This window comes from Achroia grisella, unplaced genomic scaffold (genome assembly GCF_030625045.1).
Source record: "Achroia grisella isolate CSIRO2021 unplaced genomic scaffold, CSIRO_AGI_Agris_v1 utg1186, whole genome shotgun sequence".
Lineage (NCBI taxonomy): Eukaryota > Metazoa > Arthropoda > Insecta > Lepidoptera > Pyralidae > Achroia > Achroia grisella.
The window spans coordinates 417,602-442,406 of record NW_026712592.1 but is presented as its reverse complement, the minus strand read 5'-3'; the positions used below and the strand labels follow the sequence as shown (position 1 = coordinate 442,406).

At 28.5% G+C, this 24,805-nt stretch overlaps 1 protein-coding gene across 5 annotated transcripts in view; it reads left to right on the top strand.

Annotated features, from left to right (window-relative positions):
• LOC131853563 (small conductance calcium-activated potassium channel protein) overlaps positions 1-24,805 on the top strand; it is a 188,505-nt gene that overhangs the window by 100,298 nt on the left and 63,402 nt on the right. Inside the window, exon 1 of one of the 5 annotated variants that reach the window (XM_059204523.1) lies at positions 11,394-11,481. The exons of the other annotated variants lie outside the window; for them this stretch is intronic. Within the exon in view, the coding sequence (XP_059060506.1) occupies positions 11,443-11,481 (39 nt within the window). The 5' untranslated portion in view covers positions 11,394-11,442. Of the gene's footprint in view, positions 1-11,393; positions 11,482-24,805 lie in introns of those variants that run through there. 5 annotated transcript variants of the gene reach the window in all.

The following is a 24,805-nucleotide window of genomic DNA, read 5'->3' as shown; positions in this document are numbered from 1 at the left end:
TACTTGTACAGCCCAACAATTCGGAAGAGCTGAGAGGAAACTTCTAGTGTTCTTAACATCGATAGGCAGAGAGAGTTGAAGTTGAGTAAGAAGAAGGTCCTATTTGATAATCCGAAAGCTTTCTGCTAAACCCGATCAAAGACATTCGGAAGCCTTTGATCAGGTTTGGCATAAATCTTTACTTTTAAAATTGCCATCCTTCGGCTTATCTTCGAAATTATGCAAATAGGTCACCAGATTTCTCGCTGCACAGATCATCAAGATCTTTACTATCCCTGATATGATCATACTATGCATGCTGGTATTCCACAAGCCTGTTTGCTATTACCGACTCTGAAACGTCACTTTATCACTTGTTTTAATTGTTTTAACTAAAAGAAAGGCGTCAGAAGCATCCTATTCAATGCAACCCCAAGAAGACACAAATGTGCATGTTTACTGTTAAAAAGACTGAATTCATCGTGTCTCCTCCTGTTTTAAGACATTCTTTTTGATATTAAGACAAATTTTGAGATCGTTGGCGTGTTAATATATCCAGGGACTTTCAGTTTTGCGATTATTTGAAAGACAAGGGTAAATCATCTTCCACCATATTGGTTCGGTACTCATGAGCGGCGGTAATATCTTACCATCAGGTGAACAGCAAGCTCATTTGTCCACGAGCACGAAACGAGACGAGAGCATGGGAATGAATGAATCACTTAACCTAAAACATTTATTTGACTTTTTCAATTTAGAAATCTAATTCAATGATATATTTGATGGCATTAAATGAAATTTCTTTTTATTTGATCGTTTCATATATGACAGGATTTACATTACTGTCAAAGGGAATTTAAACTGATGTTTCTCTATACATTTCGGAAACTGTTACTTTTTCCTACAATGTATGTATATATACAAGTATAATTTTCGAATAAAAATATAATATTCTTATATTATATGTATTTCTGTCTCTTTCTGAAGTTCTCTTTCACGAAGAAAGGGACATATTTGGAATGAATGCAAGGAAAAATATAATAGGTACACAGGCTTAAAAAGAATAGGATAATAATAATAGAAGTAATCCTAATTTATTTATATCGGCCAATAAGCAGCTTTCTTACAATATTTATACAACTTGAAAATTAACCTACCTCTAGCTAGTTGTAGTTATAATTCTACAACGAAGCAGTTAGAAACTTTATCATTATGGAAACAAAGAATAATATGTTTTGATAAATATTCAATGTACCTTTTGGTACAATGAAACGAAATGAAATTATTTATTTTGTATATTACTTTTCTTTTTACGAACTAAACAATACCTAATAATATATTAGAATTAGTATGCTGCCTAATCCTAATATTGATCATTAAAAAATACATTGCATTGCAACAAATATAATTAGTTAAATAAGTAATAGCACAGATAAGATAATAACAACAGTTGTAATGTATACATATTAAGAAGTAGGTTATAAACTTATACTTTAAAAGCCAATAGCCTTGGTAATCAGTTTGACATTTAGAAATAACATTCACTCACTATTTTATGACATTTCAGTAATTGTTTTCATAGATTGTTTGGATGTAATTTGGTAAAAGAAAGTTGACTAGGTGGTATTTTATGGGACGGATAAATATTCATTACCTAGAAAAGCTCTCATTGTATAATATAGAGATTATTCAGGGAACGTTATACATTAATATTGATCAACTGGGAATCACGGGTGGCCTCGTATTAAAATATTTGCCAGCAAAAGACTTTGTTGACCTTGCCTACAATTTTCTTTTTTCCTTGTTTTCTTATGTAACATTCACGAGAATTTCTAATGAGTGTAATAAAAAGCTGGGAATATCATTATTATTTTTTAATTATATAAGTATTCATTGTTTCAAAGATTCTTATTGTAAGATTTAATTTTATTACATAATAAAATAACGTGTAATTGGCTTAATTGGCTTGGGTACCGCCATCTTATCTTTGCTTTGCTTGATGTTTCTTCCTTATTTACTTACCATCTCACTTATAAATTTTTTGGTTGAATAATCTCCTTGAAATAAGAAAAGTTGTTATGTTTTCAATTAATAATTGATTTGATTTCATTGATTGAAGGAAAGTAGTTATGTGACGACTTAATAAATGAAAATTCAATTCAATTCAGGCAATAGGCAATAACGACCACAGTTACATGAACTTGAAAATGGAAATCCCACTTAAACTTTGGTTTAATAAGACGAATATAAATAATGTATAATTATTAACAATTACTTCATAATCAACAGTTACAGAATATAATCTATTAGGTAAAACCTAATATCACTCAAAAATATTAATTTTGAAATGTAAAAATAGATATTGATTCTGTGAAAGAACTTCAGAAGTGTATAACAGTTATCAAGCTTCGAAACTATCAAGTTTTGTTTGTTTATTTTAGGTAAGTTTTTGTTTCTATTACGTAATATAACTTATCTCTACAATATACTATTTTTAACAGCTGGACGACATTAAATTCAAGTTATTTAACAAAATATTTTAGATACATTTGTTGGTGCTACCATTAACAAAACTATTTATAACATTTTACCCATACTTTGGTATACAGTGTAAAAACAAAAACTGCTGCGGTTACATTTAAATCTTTAAAGGTGACTTTAATTTTATTTTTAAGTTAGTTACATAAGAAATAGCAGCGTAAAATATTGTTCTGTCGCTGATATAATTATACCAATCGACGAATGAATTACGATAATAAAAATATTTAACACCCAAAAACTCAAACAGATAACACAAAGTCCTTGAACTCGAGGAAATCCAAATGTACAAGGAAACTATGCCAACTATACGAATTTATATACAATGTCGTGGGCATGCGTATTAGCCACATAGAGGAACCTAAGCACGAATCTTCTTCACCACAATCACAACTGTAAGCTAATTTGACCTTTACGACACAATGATTACGATCCAAAATGGTTTTTGGCAGGAGTCGAGCAAGCGCTCTATGTTGGGCGGAGGCATTGAATCGGGGTTTATTCAGTTGAAACCTCACCGCGTAAGGGGTAGTATCGCGTTTGCACCCCGCTCGATTTATAATCACTGAACAATACCTTCCGAGATGTCAGCAAATCCATCCACGAAGACCATTCGATAAAACGTCAGTGCTGTTAACATATTAGATACACAAACATAGCGGACGCATCTATATTTCGAATTTTTTTATATGAACACCGGCTGTCAGAACCGCTGAAAGTAATATAAATAGAAACGTGTCATTTCGCGACGTATAGACAAATTTTTTTGTATATAAAAATATTTCTTAAATTATACTTAACTAAGATTTCTAAAAATAGTGCTTAATTCAGTAATTGCGTATTAGTGTTACAACTTTAGAATTAGTGTTCTTAGGTTTATAAGTGGTCCATTTTATACAATAACGTTGTATGGATATACCTAATGCCTAAGTGCATCTGCAATGGCTGTGATATAAACCTTCGCCGCTGGGTATAGAATATATTTCAATATTACTTCAATTCTGCCTCCCGCTTGAAAGCTTACTGTAGAAAAATTGGCAAGTTATTGGCTTAAAAATTTCTGATTTAAATTGTAAAAACAATTATGAATAATGTTAGCTTATAACAAATAAAAGTTTTAAATAATATTTATGTTTGCTTATTTGATATATAGATGCTATAGAGTTTTCGTCACATTTAAATAAACTTTCACGAACTTAATAAAATGAATAATTATATTTTATACTAGTATAATTTTATATAACCGTCATGATAATTATATAATGTTAACATAATTATGAGTACGTAATAATTAAAAAAAAATAACACTGGCTTAGTCATGCGATATTACTTCCAGTAATATCGAACAGCAACAGTACTTTGGTAACTACTAGTAATTAAATATAATAGGTTCCTATAAGAAACATATTAACGAAGTTAAAATATATTAAAATACACCATCTTTATCATGTAAGACTTATTTTTTTTAGTAATTCCACCAATCACATATAAGCGAATACATTTTAGTTTTTTAATGCACTATGCACAAATTAATATAATTCTTTAACAATATTATTTTAGTACAGTACATGTAATTAATACGTTTTACAAGAATAGATTTGCTACAACGGTAATTAACATTAAGTCACATTCTATTAGTCATATAAATATTCTTACTCTGTTCCAATAGCCGAAGTAAGAATAGAAAAAGGCTTCCTACAATATATTACTTAATAATTATATTTTGTAATTCCATTTAACTAGAATTAGTATTAACGTTACACAAAGATTATTCCAATTTAAGCATGACTTTACGTATATGGATATTATAAAAAAAATTATTCTAGTTGACGAAACCACTTCGTTTAACCTTTTAATTTGTAAACCGATTAGAACCAAAAAATATTAGAGAAGTTTACCATAATACATCAGTGATGATAGCAATCTGTTAAGCTGTTTTTGTGATTAACACGCATAAATGTATAAACAGACAAAAATTCTCAGTTCTGGTTTTTATTATGTTGATAAAGTTCCTGAGATACAGACAGCGATTAATTTCAGTTTTATTATATATATGTACTTTCAACGTATTATTTCTGAGCGAGTATGTAACGATATTTTCAATCAAGGTTTGAGTATAACATGTTCATCATCAATATCAGATTTGATATCAAAATTATTATTCCTGTCTCTTATATACATATGTATATAACATGCTGTCAAATATATAATGGTACGATACAACCCTTCTCTTATACTCATATTTAATGAATGCAAATAATATATAAGTGTCTATTTCAAACTAGTCTTTAATTAAATATCAAATACAGATATAGTAGTTGTAGGGTCGAATTAATTAATTAGCCTCAGAAAGTTATGTTTTCTTATTATTTTTAGCCTTAATGTCAAAAGGTCTTAGAGAGACTGGATTCGTTACTCTCTTGTAATTTAATGACAATGTAATTGATTTAATGCTTTAATAGTAATATCAAATAGACAGACAAAATAAAATTTATTATTAATAATACATAGTGATATAAACAAATACAATTACGGTTAAATTTCTATGAACTGTATGGCAATGTAATACCACTAATATAAACGGTAGTAATTTAAGCGGGCCTTGTATTTAGGATCCATTGTGCCGTGAAACGCTGAATGATTCTCTGAATATCAATTAGACATCACATTCCTTGTGAAAATCAGACAGTGAATAGAGGAGTCATATATAAAGGATAAAATTCAATTTAGGTAAAGGAGATAAGGAGGGAGAAGAATTGTGCTAATAATTTCTTCGTTCGGTCAAAAACACATTACATAGATAATCATTTAAAGCTAAGAATGAATGTTTTGTCAATGCAATGACATATAATAATGAGTTCAATTACACACGCAAAATTCACGACTATATAGTGTAATAGTATTAATATTAATTCCTATTCTACTATTAGTCGATAATTACACAAACACAAACATTTTTTATGGAAATAAGTCACATTATAAAATTTATCTTTATTATTTAAACATGTATTTAGACATATATACCTTTGTAGTTTTCTTTTAAATGATTTATTGTATACGCATAACAACAACATTTGCAATATACATATAATACATTAAAAACAGTTACATTTTGTAAAGTTTAATAAGTTATTAGGGATTAATTGAGTCTACTCATAAAATTTTGGTATAAACATCACCAACCTTTATGAAGTAATAAATTACAAACGTAAACAAAGGAAGAACTCATTCAAAAGTTTGCAACAAGTAAAATTGCCCTAAATTATTTTAGTTACAAACATTAAATGAAAGGGTTATGAAAATTAACATTTAATTAACACGAAAATTATACATATAAATGAATATTTTAAAAACCAATACATGAATGTAGAAAATTATTACATCAATTAAAATGAGTACAATGAAGGAAGATACAATATGTAAGCAAATATTATAATTATTGTTTGGAGTTTTGGTAAAGTTCGCAAGTTACTGAATCTTTATGACACACCTAAATAAATAAAACGGACTTACGCAAATATATTTTATACTTTTAGAATTGATAAATTGTTGTCTAATTAATTAATAAATATTATAAATAATGAAATAATTTATCTACTCTCTAAATAACCGTTCTTATGTCAAGTAATAATCACTTTATATTCAGCATAGAAAGAAGTGTATGGAAAACATAAATTTCTTCTATGGTCATTAGCTTTTTACATATGACTATTTTTAAAATAACATTTCTTTAATTACATCAAACGAATCCCGAAATGTGCAGTATATTGTAATAATCAATAAATATGTGAACAATCGATTATATTATTAGAGAATCGGACTTAATTTGAAGTGAGACCCTATGATCAAACTGCATTTCTATTTCAACATATCATTTCCGACGAAACATCTCTGAAATCATCAGATATTACATAAATATAACAATAATTCATATTTATTGTCATTAGACTGTACTATTCAATATTTATTGTGTCAAATTGTAGTTCATAATTATTACACAAACATGAATAGCTTACTGGATCAAATCGATTGTGGCTTTGTATTGTAGCGATGATAAATTGTGCTACGATCTATTAATGACACCTACAAGGTTACATATGAATTGTGTTTGAGTAATTTAAGTTTGTTATACGTGTAAATAATTACTATGATAAAGGGACTTAAAAAAGGACGATGAGTTCTTATAAAATTGCAAGTTCTGTGAATGCAAACATATCTATATATTTATTTTTCTGTGGGACGCTGTTATGGAAACAATTTTTTTGTTATCTGTGTCATTAGTCTTGAGTTATATATTACATTTATTATTTTAAATAAAAGATAGTTAATTCATCTTTATAATATAAACTATCTTTACGCCTAATTTCACGAAGTCATTTCAGCTGTATAGTCGTGATATACAGGCAAACTAATTAATTAATAAATATTATAAATAATGAAATAATTTAAAGAAATCTAGTCTCACAGAAGACCGAAGAGCTCTAAATAACCGTTCTTATGTCAAGTAATAATATATTTTATATTCATATTCATTTTTTTTTTTTATGCTTTTTATTTTAGTTCTTAGTGTATGGAAAACATATAATTATTAAATTCTATGTTTTAAACTTTTCAGTAACTTATACGTATTTTTAAAATAACAATATTCTATTAATTTTTACATCAAACAACGTACCGAAATGTGTATATTGTAATAATCAATAAGATATGTGAACAATTTACGATTATATTATTAGAGAATCGGACTTAATTTGATGGATTTGAATTCTAGATCAAACTGCATATTATAATTCAATTATTTATCAATTAATCCAATATATAATTATCTCTAATAAAGAAATAACTATAAACGATATTTATCTATACATAAATATAACATTTATTCAAATAAACTTACATATTTTGAATAGTCATTACATTTTTTAATCTACCGTACTATTCAATATTTATCACAAGAAGAACGAGCAAGAAACTTGCGTGTTTTTAAATAATTTTATTATTACAAACATTTTTAAGTTTAAGTGTGTGAATACAAATCGATTGTTAGCTTTGTATTGTAGCGAAATAATAAATATAACCAACTGCTTAAACAATTAATAAGATCTATCATAGTGATTAGAGCAGACCAGTCCCTACAAGCAGTTCACGAGTATGAATTGTGTATTGAGTAATTTAAGTTTGTTATACAATTGCTATCTGATAGTTAATATTCACATTTTATAAGAATGCATGCGGCTTAATCAATACAAAAACCGCTACGTTCTTATAAAATTAAATCAAGCAAGAGAAAATTAAATTATAACGTTGTGAATGCAAACTTGATATGGTCGCTGTTATGGAAACAATTTTTTTAAGTTTGAATCTCTCTGTCATTTAGTGCAGATTCTGAGTTATATATTACATTTATGAATTATTTTAAATAAAAATAGTTATTTTTATTCATCTTTATAATATAAAGTTTTTAAAACTCCTAAATTCTCACGATACATGATATTTCATAAATGTATTGTGAAGTAACGTGATATACAAAACACTGACGTAAACTCATTTTAAATAGAAACTCTCTTTTGTAAAATATATAGTATATAAATCGCATATTTTACATAATGCTATGGAAATAACTAAAGTATACATGAAGTGTGTTTGTGACTTCTAATGGCATATGCAGCTGAAGAGTCTATTGGCCAATTTTGAAATATGGGGCCCCCATTGTAATTTCGAGTCCACTGTTATACCTAAAAAAACTGTATCATTAACAAAATTTACTATTTCATCATTAAGCAATAACTGTGTATTTATTGTCTTACATTAGGAAGGAAATTTTATACACTTTGTTTTGCTGGAATTTAATAATAGGTTATTACGTAAACCATAATATAGCAGATAATTTACATCGTCTAATTGATTAGTTTGACGTCCAATTTTAAACAATTAATTAAACAATATATAATTATTCACCAAAAACATAATAAATTAAAAAGAGAAAGGGGCCTAAGATTAAACGCCAATCCCAATATAAGATTTTATACCGTCAATATCTACAGTTTGGACCCTATCCTAAATAAGTTCTCATTAATTTTAGATCATTATCTTTTATACCATAATTATATCATAATTATATCAGCATTATATACTGTGCGTTACGATTTTTGTTTGTTTGATAAACTTATATATAAGCAGTGATACCACAGATAACATAATATTTTATTCATTTTCTATAATAAAAGTGTACTTTTAAATACATAAACTTAATCGTGACAAGTGAAGAAACACATAATACTGGAAAAGATCCAATAAATTTAAACTAGTACTCGGAAGAAAGGCATCAAGTCGGATGGTTTATTATGATGCGTGCATCGACCCAGCTTCGTCGCCTTCTAGTCTGCCGCAATCTCAGATTGCTTTGATAAATTAATACGCAGAGTACAACGCAGCCAGAAGCTTTTATTTAAATAACTTCTTTTCACTTCATTAATTTTCATTCAGTGGTATTCCTGCGTACACACACAACATTTTCGTATGTGTGTACATTTGTAAATAGTCATATATTGATTATAATTAAATCACAACAATAAAGAAAGCGTATAGACAACCCCATATATTATGTCTATTATTTTAATTATAGATGAATTAGTAAAATTATAGAAAACTTGAGTGATACTTTGAGGCATATTTATAGACATATTTAAGAAGACATAATTAAATTCTGTGATTTTTTTTAATTCTCCATACATTTTGACAGACTGATACTTTTGTCTCCTTATGATTTCATTGTCTATAAAGATAATGATGATATGAATATTCATATTAGATAATATTAGCCGTGTAAACAAGTCTATGGCAATAATTTATACGTATTGAAAGTAGCGAATATTGTATTAATTTCTCTATAATTAGTCTATAATGTGGTACAAAGTAGTATTGTTAAGTTAATAACTTTATACAGGAAATCTTATACAAGTAAACTATATTAAAGTTCTGCGCAAGCTGTTATTATTTTGCCAACTTATTATCCACTTAGGTGTTCTTCGTTATACTGTTACAATTTAATGTCACGAAAATTGAGAGAGACCATACGCAAATTTATTTAGGATATCTACGTGTTAACACGTCTGCGTCGACGTTAAATTGAACCGCTATAAGAATATTATTACTTTCCCCTTTTGTTTAACTCTGACAATGTTAAAACCTAACACAGAATCCATTCAATTTAAATATATTGGCTTTTATATCGATCAAGTAGAAATAATATACGCGATCTGTCGACTGGTTGTTATTTTCATTTCATTAGCCGAATACATCTTTATATTTGAGAGTAAAAAAACAATGAGATACAAAACTCTATATAAAGCATTTAGCATAAGTATAGGAATAGATACATATTGTTATATATAATGTTTTACTAGCCTAGGCTTATTTCTGCAAATGTAAACTATAAATCCGTCAAAAATAAGTTAACGAAATAACTTTCATATTTAAGAGTTTATGAATACCAAATGGTTTTCATAATTCATCATAAGTATTCATCTTTGAGACACTACATATTTCCGGAAAATAATAGGCTCATCACAAGAAGAATAAGCAAGAAACTTGCGTGTTGCTCTTTTAAATAATTTCATTATTACTTTACATTTTAAGTTGAAGTGTGTGAACTACCAATTAGCACTAATTCAATTAAAGACTCAAATTATTCTAATTCTTTGTCAAATTTTATTAATGATTATTAAAAGACATAGCTATGTTTAATATAATTTTCATTGATTTACATTTCATTGTGATTCTATAGAACATTGTATAGTTTTCCAATGTCGGTTAATCGATGTTCTTTGTTCATGACCTGTCTACACAAGCTCAACGGGTGTTATCGCCTTTAAGTAACAGCTCCGCCTGTTTTGTTATAACAATAACAACAAACCAAATATAAATTGTGTACCTACAATAACGTGAATATGTTAAATGTACAATTACTTTTACATTAAAAATTAAGTATTTAATAGATAGGTAGAACATTTTTGCGAGATACTTCATTTTTGCAATTTAAATCAATGTGTAAAAAGTCAGATTATGATTGTACTAAGCAAAACATATTGAAGTTTTCGAAGAAAGTACAAGGTTTATCCTCATTAAGAGCATAATCCTTGTACGGCACCTACCTATTCTCTCCGATATAAAGCTGATCACTTGCCATAAACTAGCCGTTTACATGGCGTCATTCATTAACCCACTTCTACTTATTAAAATACTAAAAGGGCTAGGTAACTTGAAAGACTAACCGTAAAGATTTGATAATGATAGCATAGATCGCATCAATATTTAGTAACACCAAGTATCGTACTATGTTACACACCTATTATGTTATAGTTCCAAATATACTTGTTATAGGTATGATATATGACTACGGTATAAAAATGAATAATTCATTCTCGGAGGAGCGATCGTGACTTAGCGCTGCCAAATTACAAGACATATATTTTTCAAGAAAAAAATATCTTATAATGAAATAACGACAGCCAATAATAAAGCTTAACCTAACCATTATTCGATGAAACTTATAATTAAAAATTTATTTTCTCTGAAAACTATTAAATTATAAATATATTACTATTTTATTTTAATTTTTTTAAGAGTGACATATTCACATACTATCTATGAATGACATTTGAAATATACGATAAAATAAATCTACCTAAGAGCCTAGTGACACGGCCTAGTTATATTCTAAAAAAAAGTGTTCAATAGTGAAGTGACAGACAATGTACAATCGACATTTTATAATCGATCGATTAATGATCGAATATAATGACAGAAGTGAGGTGAGGGAGTCGAAGATCGATGAACCAGCTCCCTCAACGTCAGAACATGTTCTGTCGACGCCAGCGCCGACTTGTTCATACCTCTAGCTGATGCAGTGAAATAACACTGTCCATGATAGTCTGCTTTGTCGCTGAACTAACGTCGTTTCAGGTATGTTCTTAATCTCCATATAAACAGATATTTTATAATTAATTAAATTGTGTAGTTGCGGTGAAATAATATGCAGTTTAGTGCAAGAAACAAAATTGCTTGATAATTATTATGTTAGTTATGAATTATATGTTTAGTACGTAATTTTATTTGATGTTACACGTATTTTTATATTTATTTAAAACCATATTTGATAGAAAAAAGTAATGTCATCAAATTTAACGTAATTTTATATATCCGCATGTCTGTCGATATGCTGCCTGTCCTATATGTATTCAGTCATAATTTGCATACTTGATTACTGAACAATAACAGTGCTTGACATTCCATATTAAGCACTGAAACTTCGATCGATTAATTGACTGATAATGCTCTGTTTGGAGAGGAACATATCGTAGACATAAGTGTTGATTTGCGTACTGTAGACTTAGTTGGTTGGTACTACTGTAAATTAATAGATCTGGCCTTCCTTCAAGTAAGTACAGTGTTTTCTCACTTGATATAAGATTTTGACTATTGACAGTAAACAGGTAACTGATGGTAGTATAATAAAACATAGCATAAACAAATCTTGCATACCAACAAAGTAAACATTTGAATATATATTATTATTTAATATATTTCAATGACAGTTACTTTAAATTTTAAAGCTACATAAAAAGCAAGAAGGCGATAATAAAATTGCCTCACTCACAAATAATGTATCTCGTTATATTCAAGAATAAACTGCAACAATAGCCATAGCTTCATGTAATGGAAAGAAAAAGTCCTGTAAAAGTCGCGTCATATTCAAAGCTTTGTTATATCATCAAAATAATAGGCAGGTCGTTTCACCTGGCGTCTGAATTTTGTTCACAAGATAAGAAAATGTGAATAAACCCTCGTAACGTAGGTACAAAAGGTTGATTTGGCAAATATTATAATACGTTGTAACTAAATACGTAAAGGGCGCTGTTATAAAGGATATTTTGTACTTCATTGTATATGACTACGACATAAAACTGGTAGTTAAAGATATGTCATTAAAGAGTTAATAGTATTCCATGGTATATTGATTCTAATACGTGATAGTAATACGTAAGTTGTAAAACTAAGTCTATAAAAAGTAAATAATAAATATTGTCAGTAATTTTAAGATATATATCTAAAAAAGAAACATCGTATATAATCTTTTAGTAAAAATATTGAATTATAATCGATTTCAATAAGCAATAACACAATATTGTATTCTATTACGATACAATATTGAATCTAATTTATTATAATTTAGAATTTTTGTATTTATCATTATAAAAACGTTGATATATGAAAATCTTCAACATACAACATATAATAATTTTCTTAATAAAATTTTCAGCAAACGATGTTATACGGAATGTTGTTTGGCGAATCGTAATGACGTTGTTTTTCATCGAAACAGGTATACCCGTGAGAAAAAACATTTGAAGAGTGATTTACATGCTTTAGTATACATAGTCTTGGGGAGAAAAGTTACTCGTCAGCTGAATTATTGATATATATTTGTGAAAAAGTTTAAGAAAGAGAATTTTTCTGAAAAACTATTTGGATATTGTCTTCTTTTAATACTTTTAATTAAAATTGGCATAACAGCATTAAGACTTTTCAATACGTACAATGACGTACATGTTAATTTTAACTAGATGTATCTTCAATTCGATTAAATTTTAATAAATAGAATTTCATAAATAACGCTTACACAAAACAAACATTTATTCAGTTCTCGTAAAGGTACAAGATAAAGCCTTGAATTAATATAATACATAACCATATTATTGTATAAGATAATTTAGACATAACCGAAAACTTTGCTTACGAAAAAAATAAATGAGACACAGGGAAATAAAAGAAACTCGCCACAAAGAAAAACAGTGATAAAAGGTTAATCATCTAGAATGGATTTCTTACACCAATAAACTGGATTCCCACTCCCATTTCTCAACCCACAAAATAAAAATATCTTTTACGAACGGACAAGATGAATATTTGTTTTCTGAAGTTGAAGTAATTTACAATGCCAATAAATACCTACACTAATGAAGTTAAAAGTATCTAAGGAAATATTTTATATATAAAATAAGTATTGTGTTCTCTTTGCTTTCACTTTTAGCGTGAATTTTTACGAAATCATTTAACTATCTAGTAGTTTAGACATGTATTTTCAAATTTAAATTAAAGTAATGAATTAAAATATTATGACCTATATACTACTATGGACCTTTTATTTTCCTCTCCTATGTTAAAACCAAAGGATCATTTATATTTAGCATTATTGCGTGCTGTGCAGACTAAGTAAATTACCAGTCAAGTGCGTGCCCAGACCGACCTCATCCTGAATATTTTAAGATAAGCCGTGTATTTGGACAGTGGTCGTGACACAAGTTAAGCCTTGGACATTTTTCTATATTCCCCAGTGTTCACGTTTCATTGCTTTTAAAATAGAGTAGAATATATATTCACTATACAGGGTCAGTCATGAAGTGTACGTATACCAAGCTAAAAGTCATACAGAATAATGAAATCGAACTTTTCACCAAGAAATGAAGTGGAAACTGAAAGTAAATTTTAATCTGTATCTATATAGTTTGGATGATTTATTAAAATTGATTCAATTTTTCACTTAGTTTTTTATAGAAATTTATTTTATAATATTTTATGAATAGTATAAAAGCTTTAGATTGTAAAATATAATTTTGTCTACAAGATATCCTTTGCAAATAATATTATAGACGAAATTATATTTCACAATCAAAAATAAACGTAACCATGTAACAATTTAGATTTTTCTTTCTGAGTACTATTAGAACTATTTACGGGATCCGACAAGAAAAGATTCGTTCATTTCATTAACTGAGAAGGTGAAAAAATCGAAAGGTGTACATACCACGGTTGTATCATGTTGTCAGAAGAAATAACCATTACAAGTTAGACTAATTTCGCCTAATAAGACTTCGTAACACAAAACGTCTGTCGGTCTGCACAAACATCCATTTAATTAAGCAGGAAGTTCCGAGGACGTTTGTCCCCCAGTTTGTTTTTGACGATGAAATCCCTTGTGTTTACTCGCGCAAAGGCCTCAATGACAAACAGTTGAATTGCGTGCGTGGACATCAAGAATTAAAATTTTTGAAATGACTCTTTTTTAATAACTCCTTTGTGCAATCCCATTTCACATATGCGATTTATCTTCAAATATATATGAATATATGAATATTTCTAAAATTATGCGTAATATAAACATTGAAATAAGAAAAAATTTGGTCCATGATATATGAAGTAATCTATATATATTCTCAGTAAAATATATGTTTATAATTACATATTTTATATACATATATTTATTATTAATTTAACTGTATGAGAACGTTGCGAAATAACGTGTTTAAATAGCAACAAGTGTACAGGTAGAGTACATGAATTGATATCAATTTATCTAGTCTTCACTACACTATTCTTTGTCATCTAAGTGTAATATACTATACTATATACTAGCGAATTTACTGGATAGATATCCCAGCTGTTAGGAGTGGCAACACATAAGGGGTGGCACTGAGGTTACAATGTATATTCATAGTGCTGTTTATGTTATTAGGCAACGCAACCACTTCTCCTAAGTAATAACGTCAGCTTATTTGTCATTGCAAGCTTATAAAAAAGGCTCCAAGTACTTTACTGCTAAAGATCTTGCTGAAGCAACATCTGTCACGTCAAGTAACACTTTATAAACTTGGCTGAATGATATAAATCTTTTCTGACGTTTTTGTAAAAGCTTATTTTATAAAAAATCTTGTAATGACAAAATTTGCCTACTTCATTTATAGCAAATGTACAGTACAAAACAAACAAAATATATAATCAATTTGAAGTTGATTTGTAATATCTTTTGAATATAACTCATCGCAATGGTATCTTAATTAAGAATAGAAGAACAGTACAACGTTACCAATTATACCTTAGATAGCCAATGTGTGGACAAAGTTAATGAGTAGTATAAAAGTCTTACCTATAATTAATCTTGACTATTCACTTTTTTTTATTTATTTATTAAGGATCAGAAACAGATTTACAATTAGAAAACTTATCACTATTTTAAATTACTATGAATTATATTATTGCAATCCCAACATGCATGATCACAGATTACATTTAATTATAACGTAACATATGGTACGTTAAGTGTTAGCTATTCCATATAAATTACTGTAGTTGCTATTGCTTTTATGTACAGTTTACAAAAAAAAAAATATAAAATGTAAATATATAGTGTAATGAAAAAAATATCGTACAATTATTGAAAAAATATATTTCGCTGTAAATATTAAATTAAATTAATATTTTATTCGATTCGAAAGCAAAACTGCTTATGAGTTCCCGTTTAAATCCAAGTTTATCTCAACTTGTTTACTCTTGCCTCTCCGGGACTCATTACCTGCTTCATTAAAGCAAGTGCACTTCTGAATGGGCTCTCAGTCTTTTGCCTTTGGAGTGTTATTTTTTTAGTACAAATATACATATTTTAATTTTCATATCAGAAAGAAACTGACTACTTCACTATAATTTGTATAAAATCATACGAATATACATGATAAATTCTACATTTTTGTACAACAATATAAACCCACTTTCTTGCTAATTCTTCTTGACTGCATTAATATTATGAATGTACCTTTTGAATTATGAATGCAAGTTTTACTATGTCTGTTAGTTATTTTTAATAAAAATATAAGCAAATTACATTTGTAGGAACTTCAAGCAAAACAATGTATAGGAAAAATATATATTAATAGCTGAATTTGGTAGTGTAAATTAAATATCTATTTAAATTAATTGGTCTTTATTCATTAACTACGACAGAAAACACACATTTTCCAATAAAAACATAATGATTTTTGTATTATACCCATATAGGCTTGCGCCTGTCCACGTGATCATTAATCTACTTCATGTACCAAAACCTATAGTTACGTCATATCTTAATGTCCGTTATACACGCTTGTTTCCTGTGCTGCCCAAAACATTTTGTAAAGGAAAGCGCCGCACTTATGGACCCATAAACTGTTTTGTCGAACTTCTCACGGCTTTTAAAGAGTCATTTGCCACTGAGGATATAGTATATATACATATGTTATACTATATTACACTTAGCCTTATGATTTTGTGGGAATGGTCCGCATCCAAGTAAACGTGAGTCCATTACTATTTATGTTACATCTCATTTAGTGTGATGTCTATATATTTGAATGTACAGTATATATATATAATTATATATGTCTGTGTACATTCTAACTAATATGTATATATATTGTAAGAATAATTTTATATTGTTGAATTGGAAGTTTTCCATAAGTAAGTAGTGTAAGCATTTCTGATTTATTTTCATCTAACTTAAAAATGAGATTTATAAGTGGAGTGCATTATTTGTATGAATGTGTACATTATATGCGTGAAACGTTGCTATTTGAAATTATTGTGTTGATTGTTATTTTTTAAATCAATACTATCTTATTGATTTTGTAGTAATTATATTTAGACTTAATGTTTTTTTATGAAATGTAAACTACACATTTATTCGTTTCATACTAATTTGTTTTATTTCATACATAATGAGAACAAGTCTTAAATATACGTAATTTAAGACTTGTTCTCATGTAAATGTGTATCCCAAATAAAGCATTGTATTAACACTACCACTTTATTTTCAATAACATAATTGCTACTAATTCATGTACTATATTTCACATTCGTATAATGGGAACCCAACTTAAACGTGCATTTAAATGAAAATATAATTTTTTATTAATGAAATCAATACGTTGCTTTCATAACAGTTTCACGCTATTTCAATTTTATTGTTGATCATTGTTGCTGTAATTAACATACTATTTGCATATTATTTGGATTTTTCTGGTGAACAATTGAAATCTGCTTACTTTATTTGTGGTATGGTACAACATTTTAAATAAATACTTTTTTTATTATGCAGTGACAATACTCTTGTGAGTTAAAATATAATAGAAATAACAAAATAGCAATTTCTCGTATGTAATAATAACAACGGCAACAGCAACTAGATATCACAATATTTTTCTTACTCTACAGAGACATCGCAATCTACGAGATAAATTGGATTAGTACAGATGGAAAGTCTAATTCACTACAACATTAACATCTTACGTGGAAACTTTACATCAAACATTGACACTTCACTTAATCCATTTCGACCCAAATACAAATTACCCGTAGTGTACCTTTATTTCTGTAACAAATATAAACTTATGAAAGTGAATAAAGAAATAGCTTTAGGTATGGCAGACGAGTAGTCCAAATAAAATTGGTTCCTTGCATTCTCTATACGGATTTGAATGAATACGGATGATTTAAATTTACAAGACAAATAGTAAAAATAATATAGAAATATTGAACTCGTAAAGTGCATGTTACGCTTGTGGCAATAAAAAATATTATGCTAAATTAAAAAAAAAAAAATTACTCGTAATACAATTATCAGTTAATATTTCTGTACTATTTTAAAAGCTATTTTTCTTTTCAATTTAAATTTCTATGATGAGCTTTTTGGAAATGAAAAATGTTAACTAGATGTTAGAACACAATACTTGACTGTACTAATTTAGGAAAGTGCTTAATATTCTTCAAACAGGAATCAGGTCAATAATAAAGAAGAAGACGTCAATTTATTAATTTTAAATGCAAAAGAAGGAAGAAAACAAGGAACGTCAACTAATAGCTTTAAAATGACACAATAGCACCTTACAATATTGATCAAGTTGCTGCACACTAACGTTTGAAACAATGAACTTTATAGCTATGCAGTGAATATCATTCTCACCAAGTGCCAGTCGATGCCACGCGATACAGTTATTGTCCAACTTTTATTTCCAATCTAGAGCTGTAAAATGTTGGTGTCTACACGCAAATTTAATAGCGACATTTACCTTGTCGATTCAACGGAGTTTTTTACTTTTATAACCATATAAAATAAGGTTATGTAGGTACTTTACTGTTGGACTTGTATACATACTAAAATATACACGTTGACCATGCACGCAAGAGTCATGCAAGTTTGTTCATGTAAAATAATACGCTACGGTGAACAAAAATAGTTCAGAATGTAAACAAAGTGAAATATTTTCATCCCTTGCCCCATGTAAGTACGGAGAAGGATATCCGGTAAATGTGTGTTACGTCAGTGGTAAGAGCAAAGTAAACGTTGATGTTTAACATATTTTTTCGTGATTCGTAAAAGTGGGTCATCAATTTCTATATATTCGATTAAGTATATTAAATATTTAAAAAAATTTTTTCCTTTTTCTGATATGCGTAAATTTAGTCAGTCTATTTTATTAAATGCTTTTGGAAAATATCTCATTATCGTTATAGCTGTGTTTGTTTATACTTAAATATGTAAAAGGAAATTTTAACATAGACATATCGATTTAGTATATCTTGTATAACATATGAATAGTTTACTTAAAAAAGTAATCGAAATACAAGAAAGTTATTATAACCCATGGAAAACAGCGTGTAAATAAACAACTTGCTTTAAATTTTATATTTAGGTTTTTTCAATATATTACATATGCTGTTAAATTCATACATATAAAATCGCCTTATATAGAAAAACAATATTTTCTAATTCAATTAACAAAGGAATAGGTGTTAATTATCTCACATACTATTGTCTTTTATATTATTATTGATTATCTGGTTTTAACGTAAAGTTAGTTTTTTCTTAGACAGTAGAGTTTAAAATTTAAAGTTCAGTTACATAAAGTATTTTAATAGAGAATTATATCTTATGCTACAGTATAAGAAATAATTCTCTATTAAAATATATACATATCACTGTCATTAACGCTTTATTATTTAAATATATAGCACGCAAAATAATTATTTCCGACAAATTACACAAATTCCTTTGCCTAAAATTGGGATAATATAAAGAACAAACATCTAAAGGCACAGCCGAGAATTACCCGCTCCCAGCTAATTTAGAAGAATTCTTTTACTAAATTGGCTTCACCCAAAAACCAGAATCTAGGATCATAATTACTCAAAGCGACGTGCCTACAATTCCACTACCGAGATCGTTTGGCCAAATATAAAAATGATGACTATAGAGATGTTCAAATATTACAAATGTCTGAGTGGGCTGTTACTCAAGTTACATAGCGGAAAATTGATATTATATTATTATGATGTAACTTATAAATGTAAGAGCCGGGAATGGTCCAGCTTGCAAAAAATATCTCTCCAATATTTCAACCTTAATGTCATGTTTGAGGACATTAAATTGAAGTCTTCGCCATTAAAATGATAGAGCACTACGTTTGCAAACAATTTGTACATACAGAATAAAGCATGTCTACTTTTGTGCCAATTAAAATTAAGTTGGAATAGAACAGCACGAAAATATAATTTGTACAATTACACAGACCTAATTTTGAATGAAACGGAAAGTTACAGTACAACAGACATTCGCTGGCATTTGCCCATAATTACGCAAAGTAATAACGAAGTCTTATAACTTGGAATAAATTTATATGGAATATAAAATAAATATGTACGTTGGTTTAATTAAAGATCGGTAAAGCATGTCAATTATCGGCTGGACATCTTATGTTGAGATGAAAGTAATCTATTTGCCCAGCAGTGGGATACATGCTGTAGTGTAAATGTTATTATTTCCATACGGAAATAATACATTTTTTATAAGAGAATTTTTAACACTGTTTCTATATTTAGTACAGGACAACGGTAGCTATATTTTTTTTTAACTCAATGTTACTTATTACTAGTACGTTTACTTAAAGAATTCGAACTCTCTTATTGTCAAGCACTCTTTCTTATATATATACATATCTATTATTACCTAGAACATTATTTAATTTTATTCTATCTTTGTATAACAAATATATTATCTACGTTATTGTTATTTAATTTGAAAAGTGTTCAAAATGAATGTCTTGTATTCATAACATAAACATAGGATTCAGTATTTATTACAGGAATTGTAAATAAAACATTCAACCTTTTATTGACAGTATATTTTTTATAACTCAATGTTACTTATTACATATTGGATAAACAACCTATTTTAGCTCTATCGACATAGTATATTACTGTCTACCGTTTTTGTATTCATAATATCGCTACTTCTTTCTATTCACAGTACATGATTAAACAACATTGTCGTAAAGTGTAAATATTGCAGAGCTCTCATTGCTCATTCTGCTTTGCTCAGAATGAACAATATAATAAGACAAAATTATAAATAAAACATTTTTTTACCGAAACTGAACTTTACGTTAACAAAATTATTTAATACACTATACGATTCTTATAAGTAATTTTGTTAGGAATATAATCATCTAACGATAAGATCCACTCTCTTTTTTAACAGACATAATATTAATTTATATGTATATCCTTGAAAAAAAGTGCTTAAGGGGTCTTCCTATGTGATGGGTTGAATAAATCGATTTTTTTTTTCTTATATTGGTCCCTTGACATGTCTAGAATACGGTAGTAAAGCGATTTTAGAAAATTCGACGTTTTAAAGATACAGCAGGTAAATTCAATGGCATAGAGACCGGGCCTATTGTGTACCGTCGGCTTTATACCTGGGTTTATACAAGTTTAGACACGTTTCTACAGACTTAAACAGAAATTTCTATTGTTATAATATTTTACCGAAGTTATTTTAGTCTTGGTTGAACTTCGAAGAGAGCAACAGTATTATTTTTTTTCATAATGAGTGGACGGAAAGGAAGTACGAGTGGAAATGTTCATCCTGGTCGTAGTAAAAAAAGAAAGTTTAGTGGAAACAGTTTTACCCACCAAAATGATACGGATTTACATCACAAAAAACTTAAAAATAACATGATGAATGTTCCCACCGCTTCGAATTTCGCATATTGCATTTTGGAGTTTGTTTCTGTATTTGCTGCAATCTCTGAATATATATGTAAAACTTGTAAAAGTGACGTGTTTTTCGCGATCAAGTTTCCGAGGCCTAGGCTTTAAAATTATTTTATCGTGTGATTGAGTTGTTGAAATTGCTAGCAGCAGTTATTATCTTTAATGAAGGTTTTCAAACAAAAGTTATCGATTATGGGATGCCCTGTAAAATGTGAAATATTTACGCTCTGAGCGGCGCGTAAGTGATGTCGTTAAACAAGCCATTGACTCAAGAGCTGAACAATCTGCTTTAAAAGAGTTTCACGAGGAAGAGGAAGGAATTCTATGGACCAGGCAATGAACAATATTGATATTTTAATAGTTTTTAACAAAATTTAAACGCGTTTTTCTCAAAACATTTTTTTATCTCAGAAACGGCTGGACCGAATTACGTCAATATATGTAAACGCATGGAATGAACTATTATCAATCGAAAATTTTCAAAACTTCGATTTTTTTATAGCAAAAAACAAAAAAAAAAAAAACGCCTAATTTGCAACTTTTATTTCAATGTCTATCAAAAATCATTTTTTTTATATTCATTTGATTATAGGTCATTCCGTGCTTTTAAGCCTACAAATTAAAACGCCGTTTTTTTTTTTTTTTTCAGCTAAGCCGATCAGCCGGAATCGTGGAGGAAGTGGGAGCTCTTTTTTTCGAACAACTCTAGTTTGACTGAATATTTTTATATTTTATATTTATTTAATAAATGATAAAAAACTTGAAGCTCTAAATATTTACTGGTCGTAGAAAAAAAATCCTAAAATATCCCTACAAAACAGGCTGTCACATAGGAAGACCCCCTTAACGTTACATATAAGTAAATGAATTGATTGTGACTGAATAAAGGATGTTTATTGTAATTATTCAAATACATTGTTTATTAGTCTCGGTATGAAAATCTTAAACATATTTAGTTCAGAGTATCTTTAAAACTAGACTTTGAATTCAAAGATAACCATAATCTGGTAACTTCAATTTTACGCAAGACCGATTATCATCGAAAATGAAACTAAAAAGGTTGAAGACAATTTGACCCCGCGTATTCCCTTTTTGCAGCCTCAGAAGGCTCAGATAAAAAACCCGAGTCGCGCCCAAAGTTTTATTTATTTTTATAGCCAACCATTTGTTAAGGCGCAACTGATTCTTTGGACCGCCCTTAAGTGTAATACATACGGTTATCGCCTTTGTACAAAAAAACATCGATTTGACGGATTAATTACATTATTTTTTTGTGTTATATTTAATGTCATAATTTTATAGAAATATTGAAGTAAAAAAAATCATTGCATTTATAAAATAAAGGAAAAATCGCGTCAACATTTAAAATAGGTATTTATATAAAATATCCTACCACACTCCAATGAAATGTTGAATCGACAATATTATGACCACAGTTCTGTAATTTATATTCCCCGTCTGTAGATAGTTACTGTAGATACTGTTATAGCACTTGAAAAATATTATTCTAGCACGTGATCGTTGTCGTGAACTAGCAAACAATTTTTCTATGGTACCCATTGATATCTAATTTGTGTTAATTTTATTTTTATTTTAATTGAATTGAAATTATTGTATTATTTCACAAATTTAAATTTTTAATTATTTTGTCACACCTAGTCTTACGACCTGTGTGTAACTTATTTAAAGAGGATTTACGCTACATAGTCAAGAGGAACGATAAAGATTTCACAAAAACGTTGGAATCGTCCGGAAAAGGTGTCCTGATCGAAACTTGTTAAAGTTACTACCCTTTATTTCTACAAAGGTTGAAGCACAATGGACGTTGGTATGCATTCATCCCTATTACGGAATTACTTCATCTGACCGTTTTCGAATTGGTTCTGATAATTTGTAACTATTTTAAGAACATTACGCTCAAAGAATGTTTTTTTGGGATTCACGACTATGCATAAAAAATACAACTTATTTAACTTAATTTAGGTAAAAATATAATTGTAACTAAAACAATAAAAACAATCTAAATATACAATTACGACTGATAATCTAAATGGGCTAGTCACAGGCCATTGCCAATTGTCGTCTTTCGGTGATTGCAACACATTTCGGTCGTTTTATTAAATTAAACTTGGAAGTTAATTATATTGCATTGATATCACTGTTTCCTACACCGGAGAGGCAGAAATATAAATTGACAAACAAAGATTTTTGGTGTCGGTCCGGTCAAATCTGAACTCACGACCTTTGTCGAGACAGTAATATCTTTTTTTTACTTGGGGGGAATCGCTCATGAAGAGATAGTAACACTGAATATGAATGGAAAAAAACGAATTAGGTAAAATTAAACTAATATATTTTATACTTCAAATTGATATAGAATATAGTCATAGCTTAAACAAGATGTGTATGATATTATTAGCAAATTGGAGAAGGTTTTCTATTCTACATCCAATTATTACTCGCAGAAAATAAATTTCATTAGTTTCTTCAGCTCCTTATAGTAGTAGTCTGGGGTTCTTAATTACGGATGTAATATTCTTTATGACGTCATTGAAGCTAATTGTGCGATAAACCATCCTTATATTTTCCTTATAATTTTAATGTTGGCTTATACCATGCCATCTGCTCTGAAATAATAAAACAATATTTGTATTTTATGCGTTGTCTTACTCTATTATTTAATTAACAAGAAAAATAAAATATAGCTAAATAGACAAAAACCGAAGAATAAAGTGGAGTGTCAAAAGAAGCCTGGCCTACGCCAAAAAAATTGGTCCAATAAGACTTAAGATGACGATGATGCGTTACCTCAGTAGAATAACACTTATGAAAAATTACATATTTAATAATTAAGAGAGATGAACTTGATAGCATTCCATGGATTCACCGCGCAGATGGTACAAATGAAATATTGACTAGATATACAATATGAAAAATCAAACATTCAGATACATACCTAGGAAAAACTAGACCGAATAACTATTGAGATAAATTAGATACAAACAGATAGATAGAAAACAGACTGAACGTTAGCTGTCTGGTGAAGTCTCCGCAATAGCGAGTATGTAAAAGACTGGCACGGAACAAGCATTACCTATATGCAAGACAAGAATCCTGACATTTGATATATATCTTCGATTTTAGAAAAAATCACCATTAGAAAGTATCTTACGTGTACGTAAGTATAGTATATAGAGATCATGAGCTATAACTGTTTGGTGTTGAATTAAGAGTATTATATTCATATATGTATATATATATATATATTTATATATATGTACATTATATATCACATTTATATCTATCGTGTATATATTATTTTATTTTATGTAATTTTTGTATCCATATCATACATAGTATTTTTATT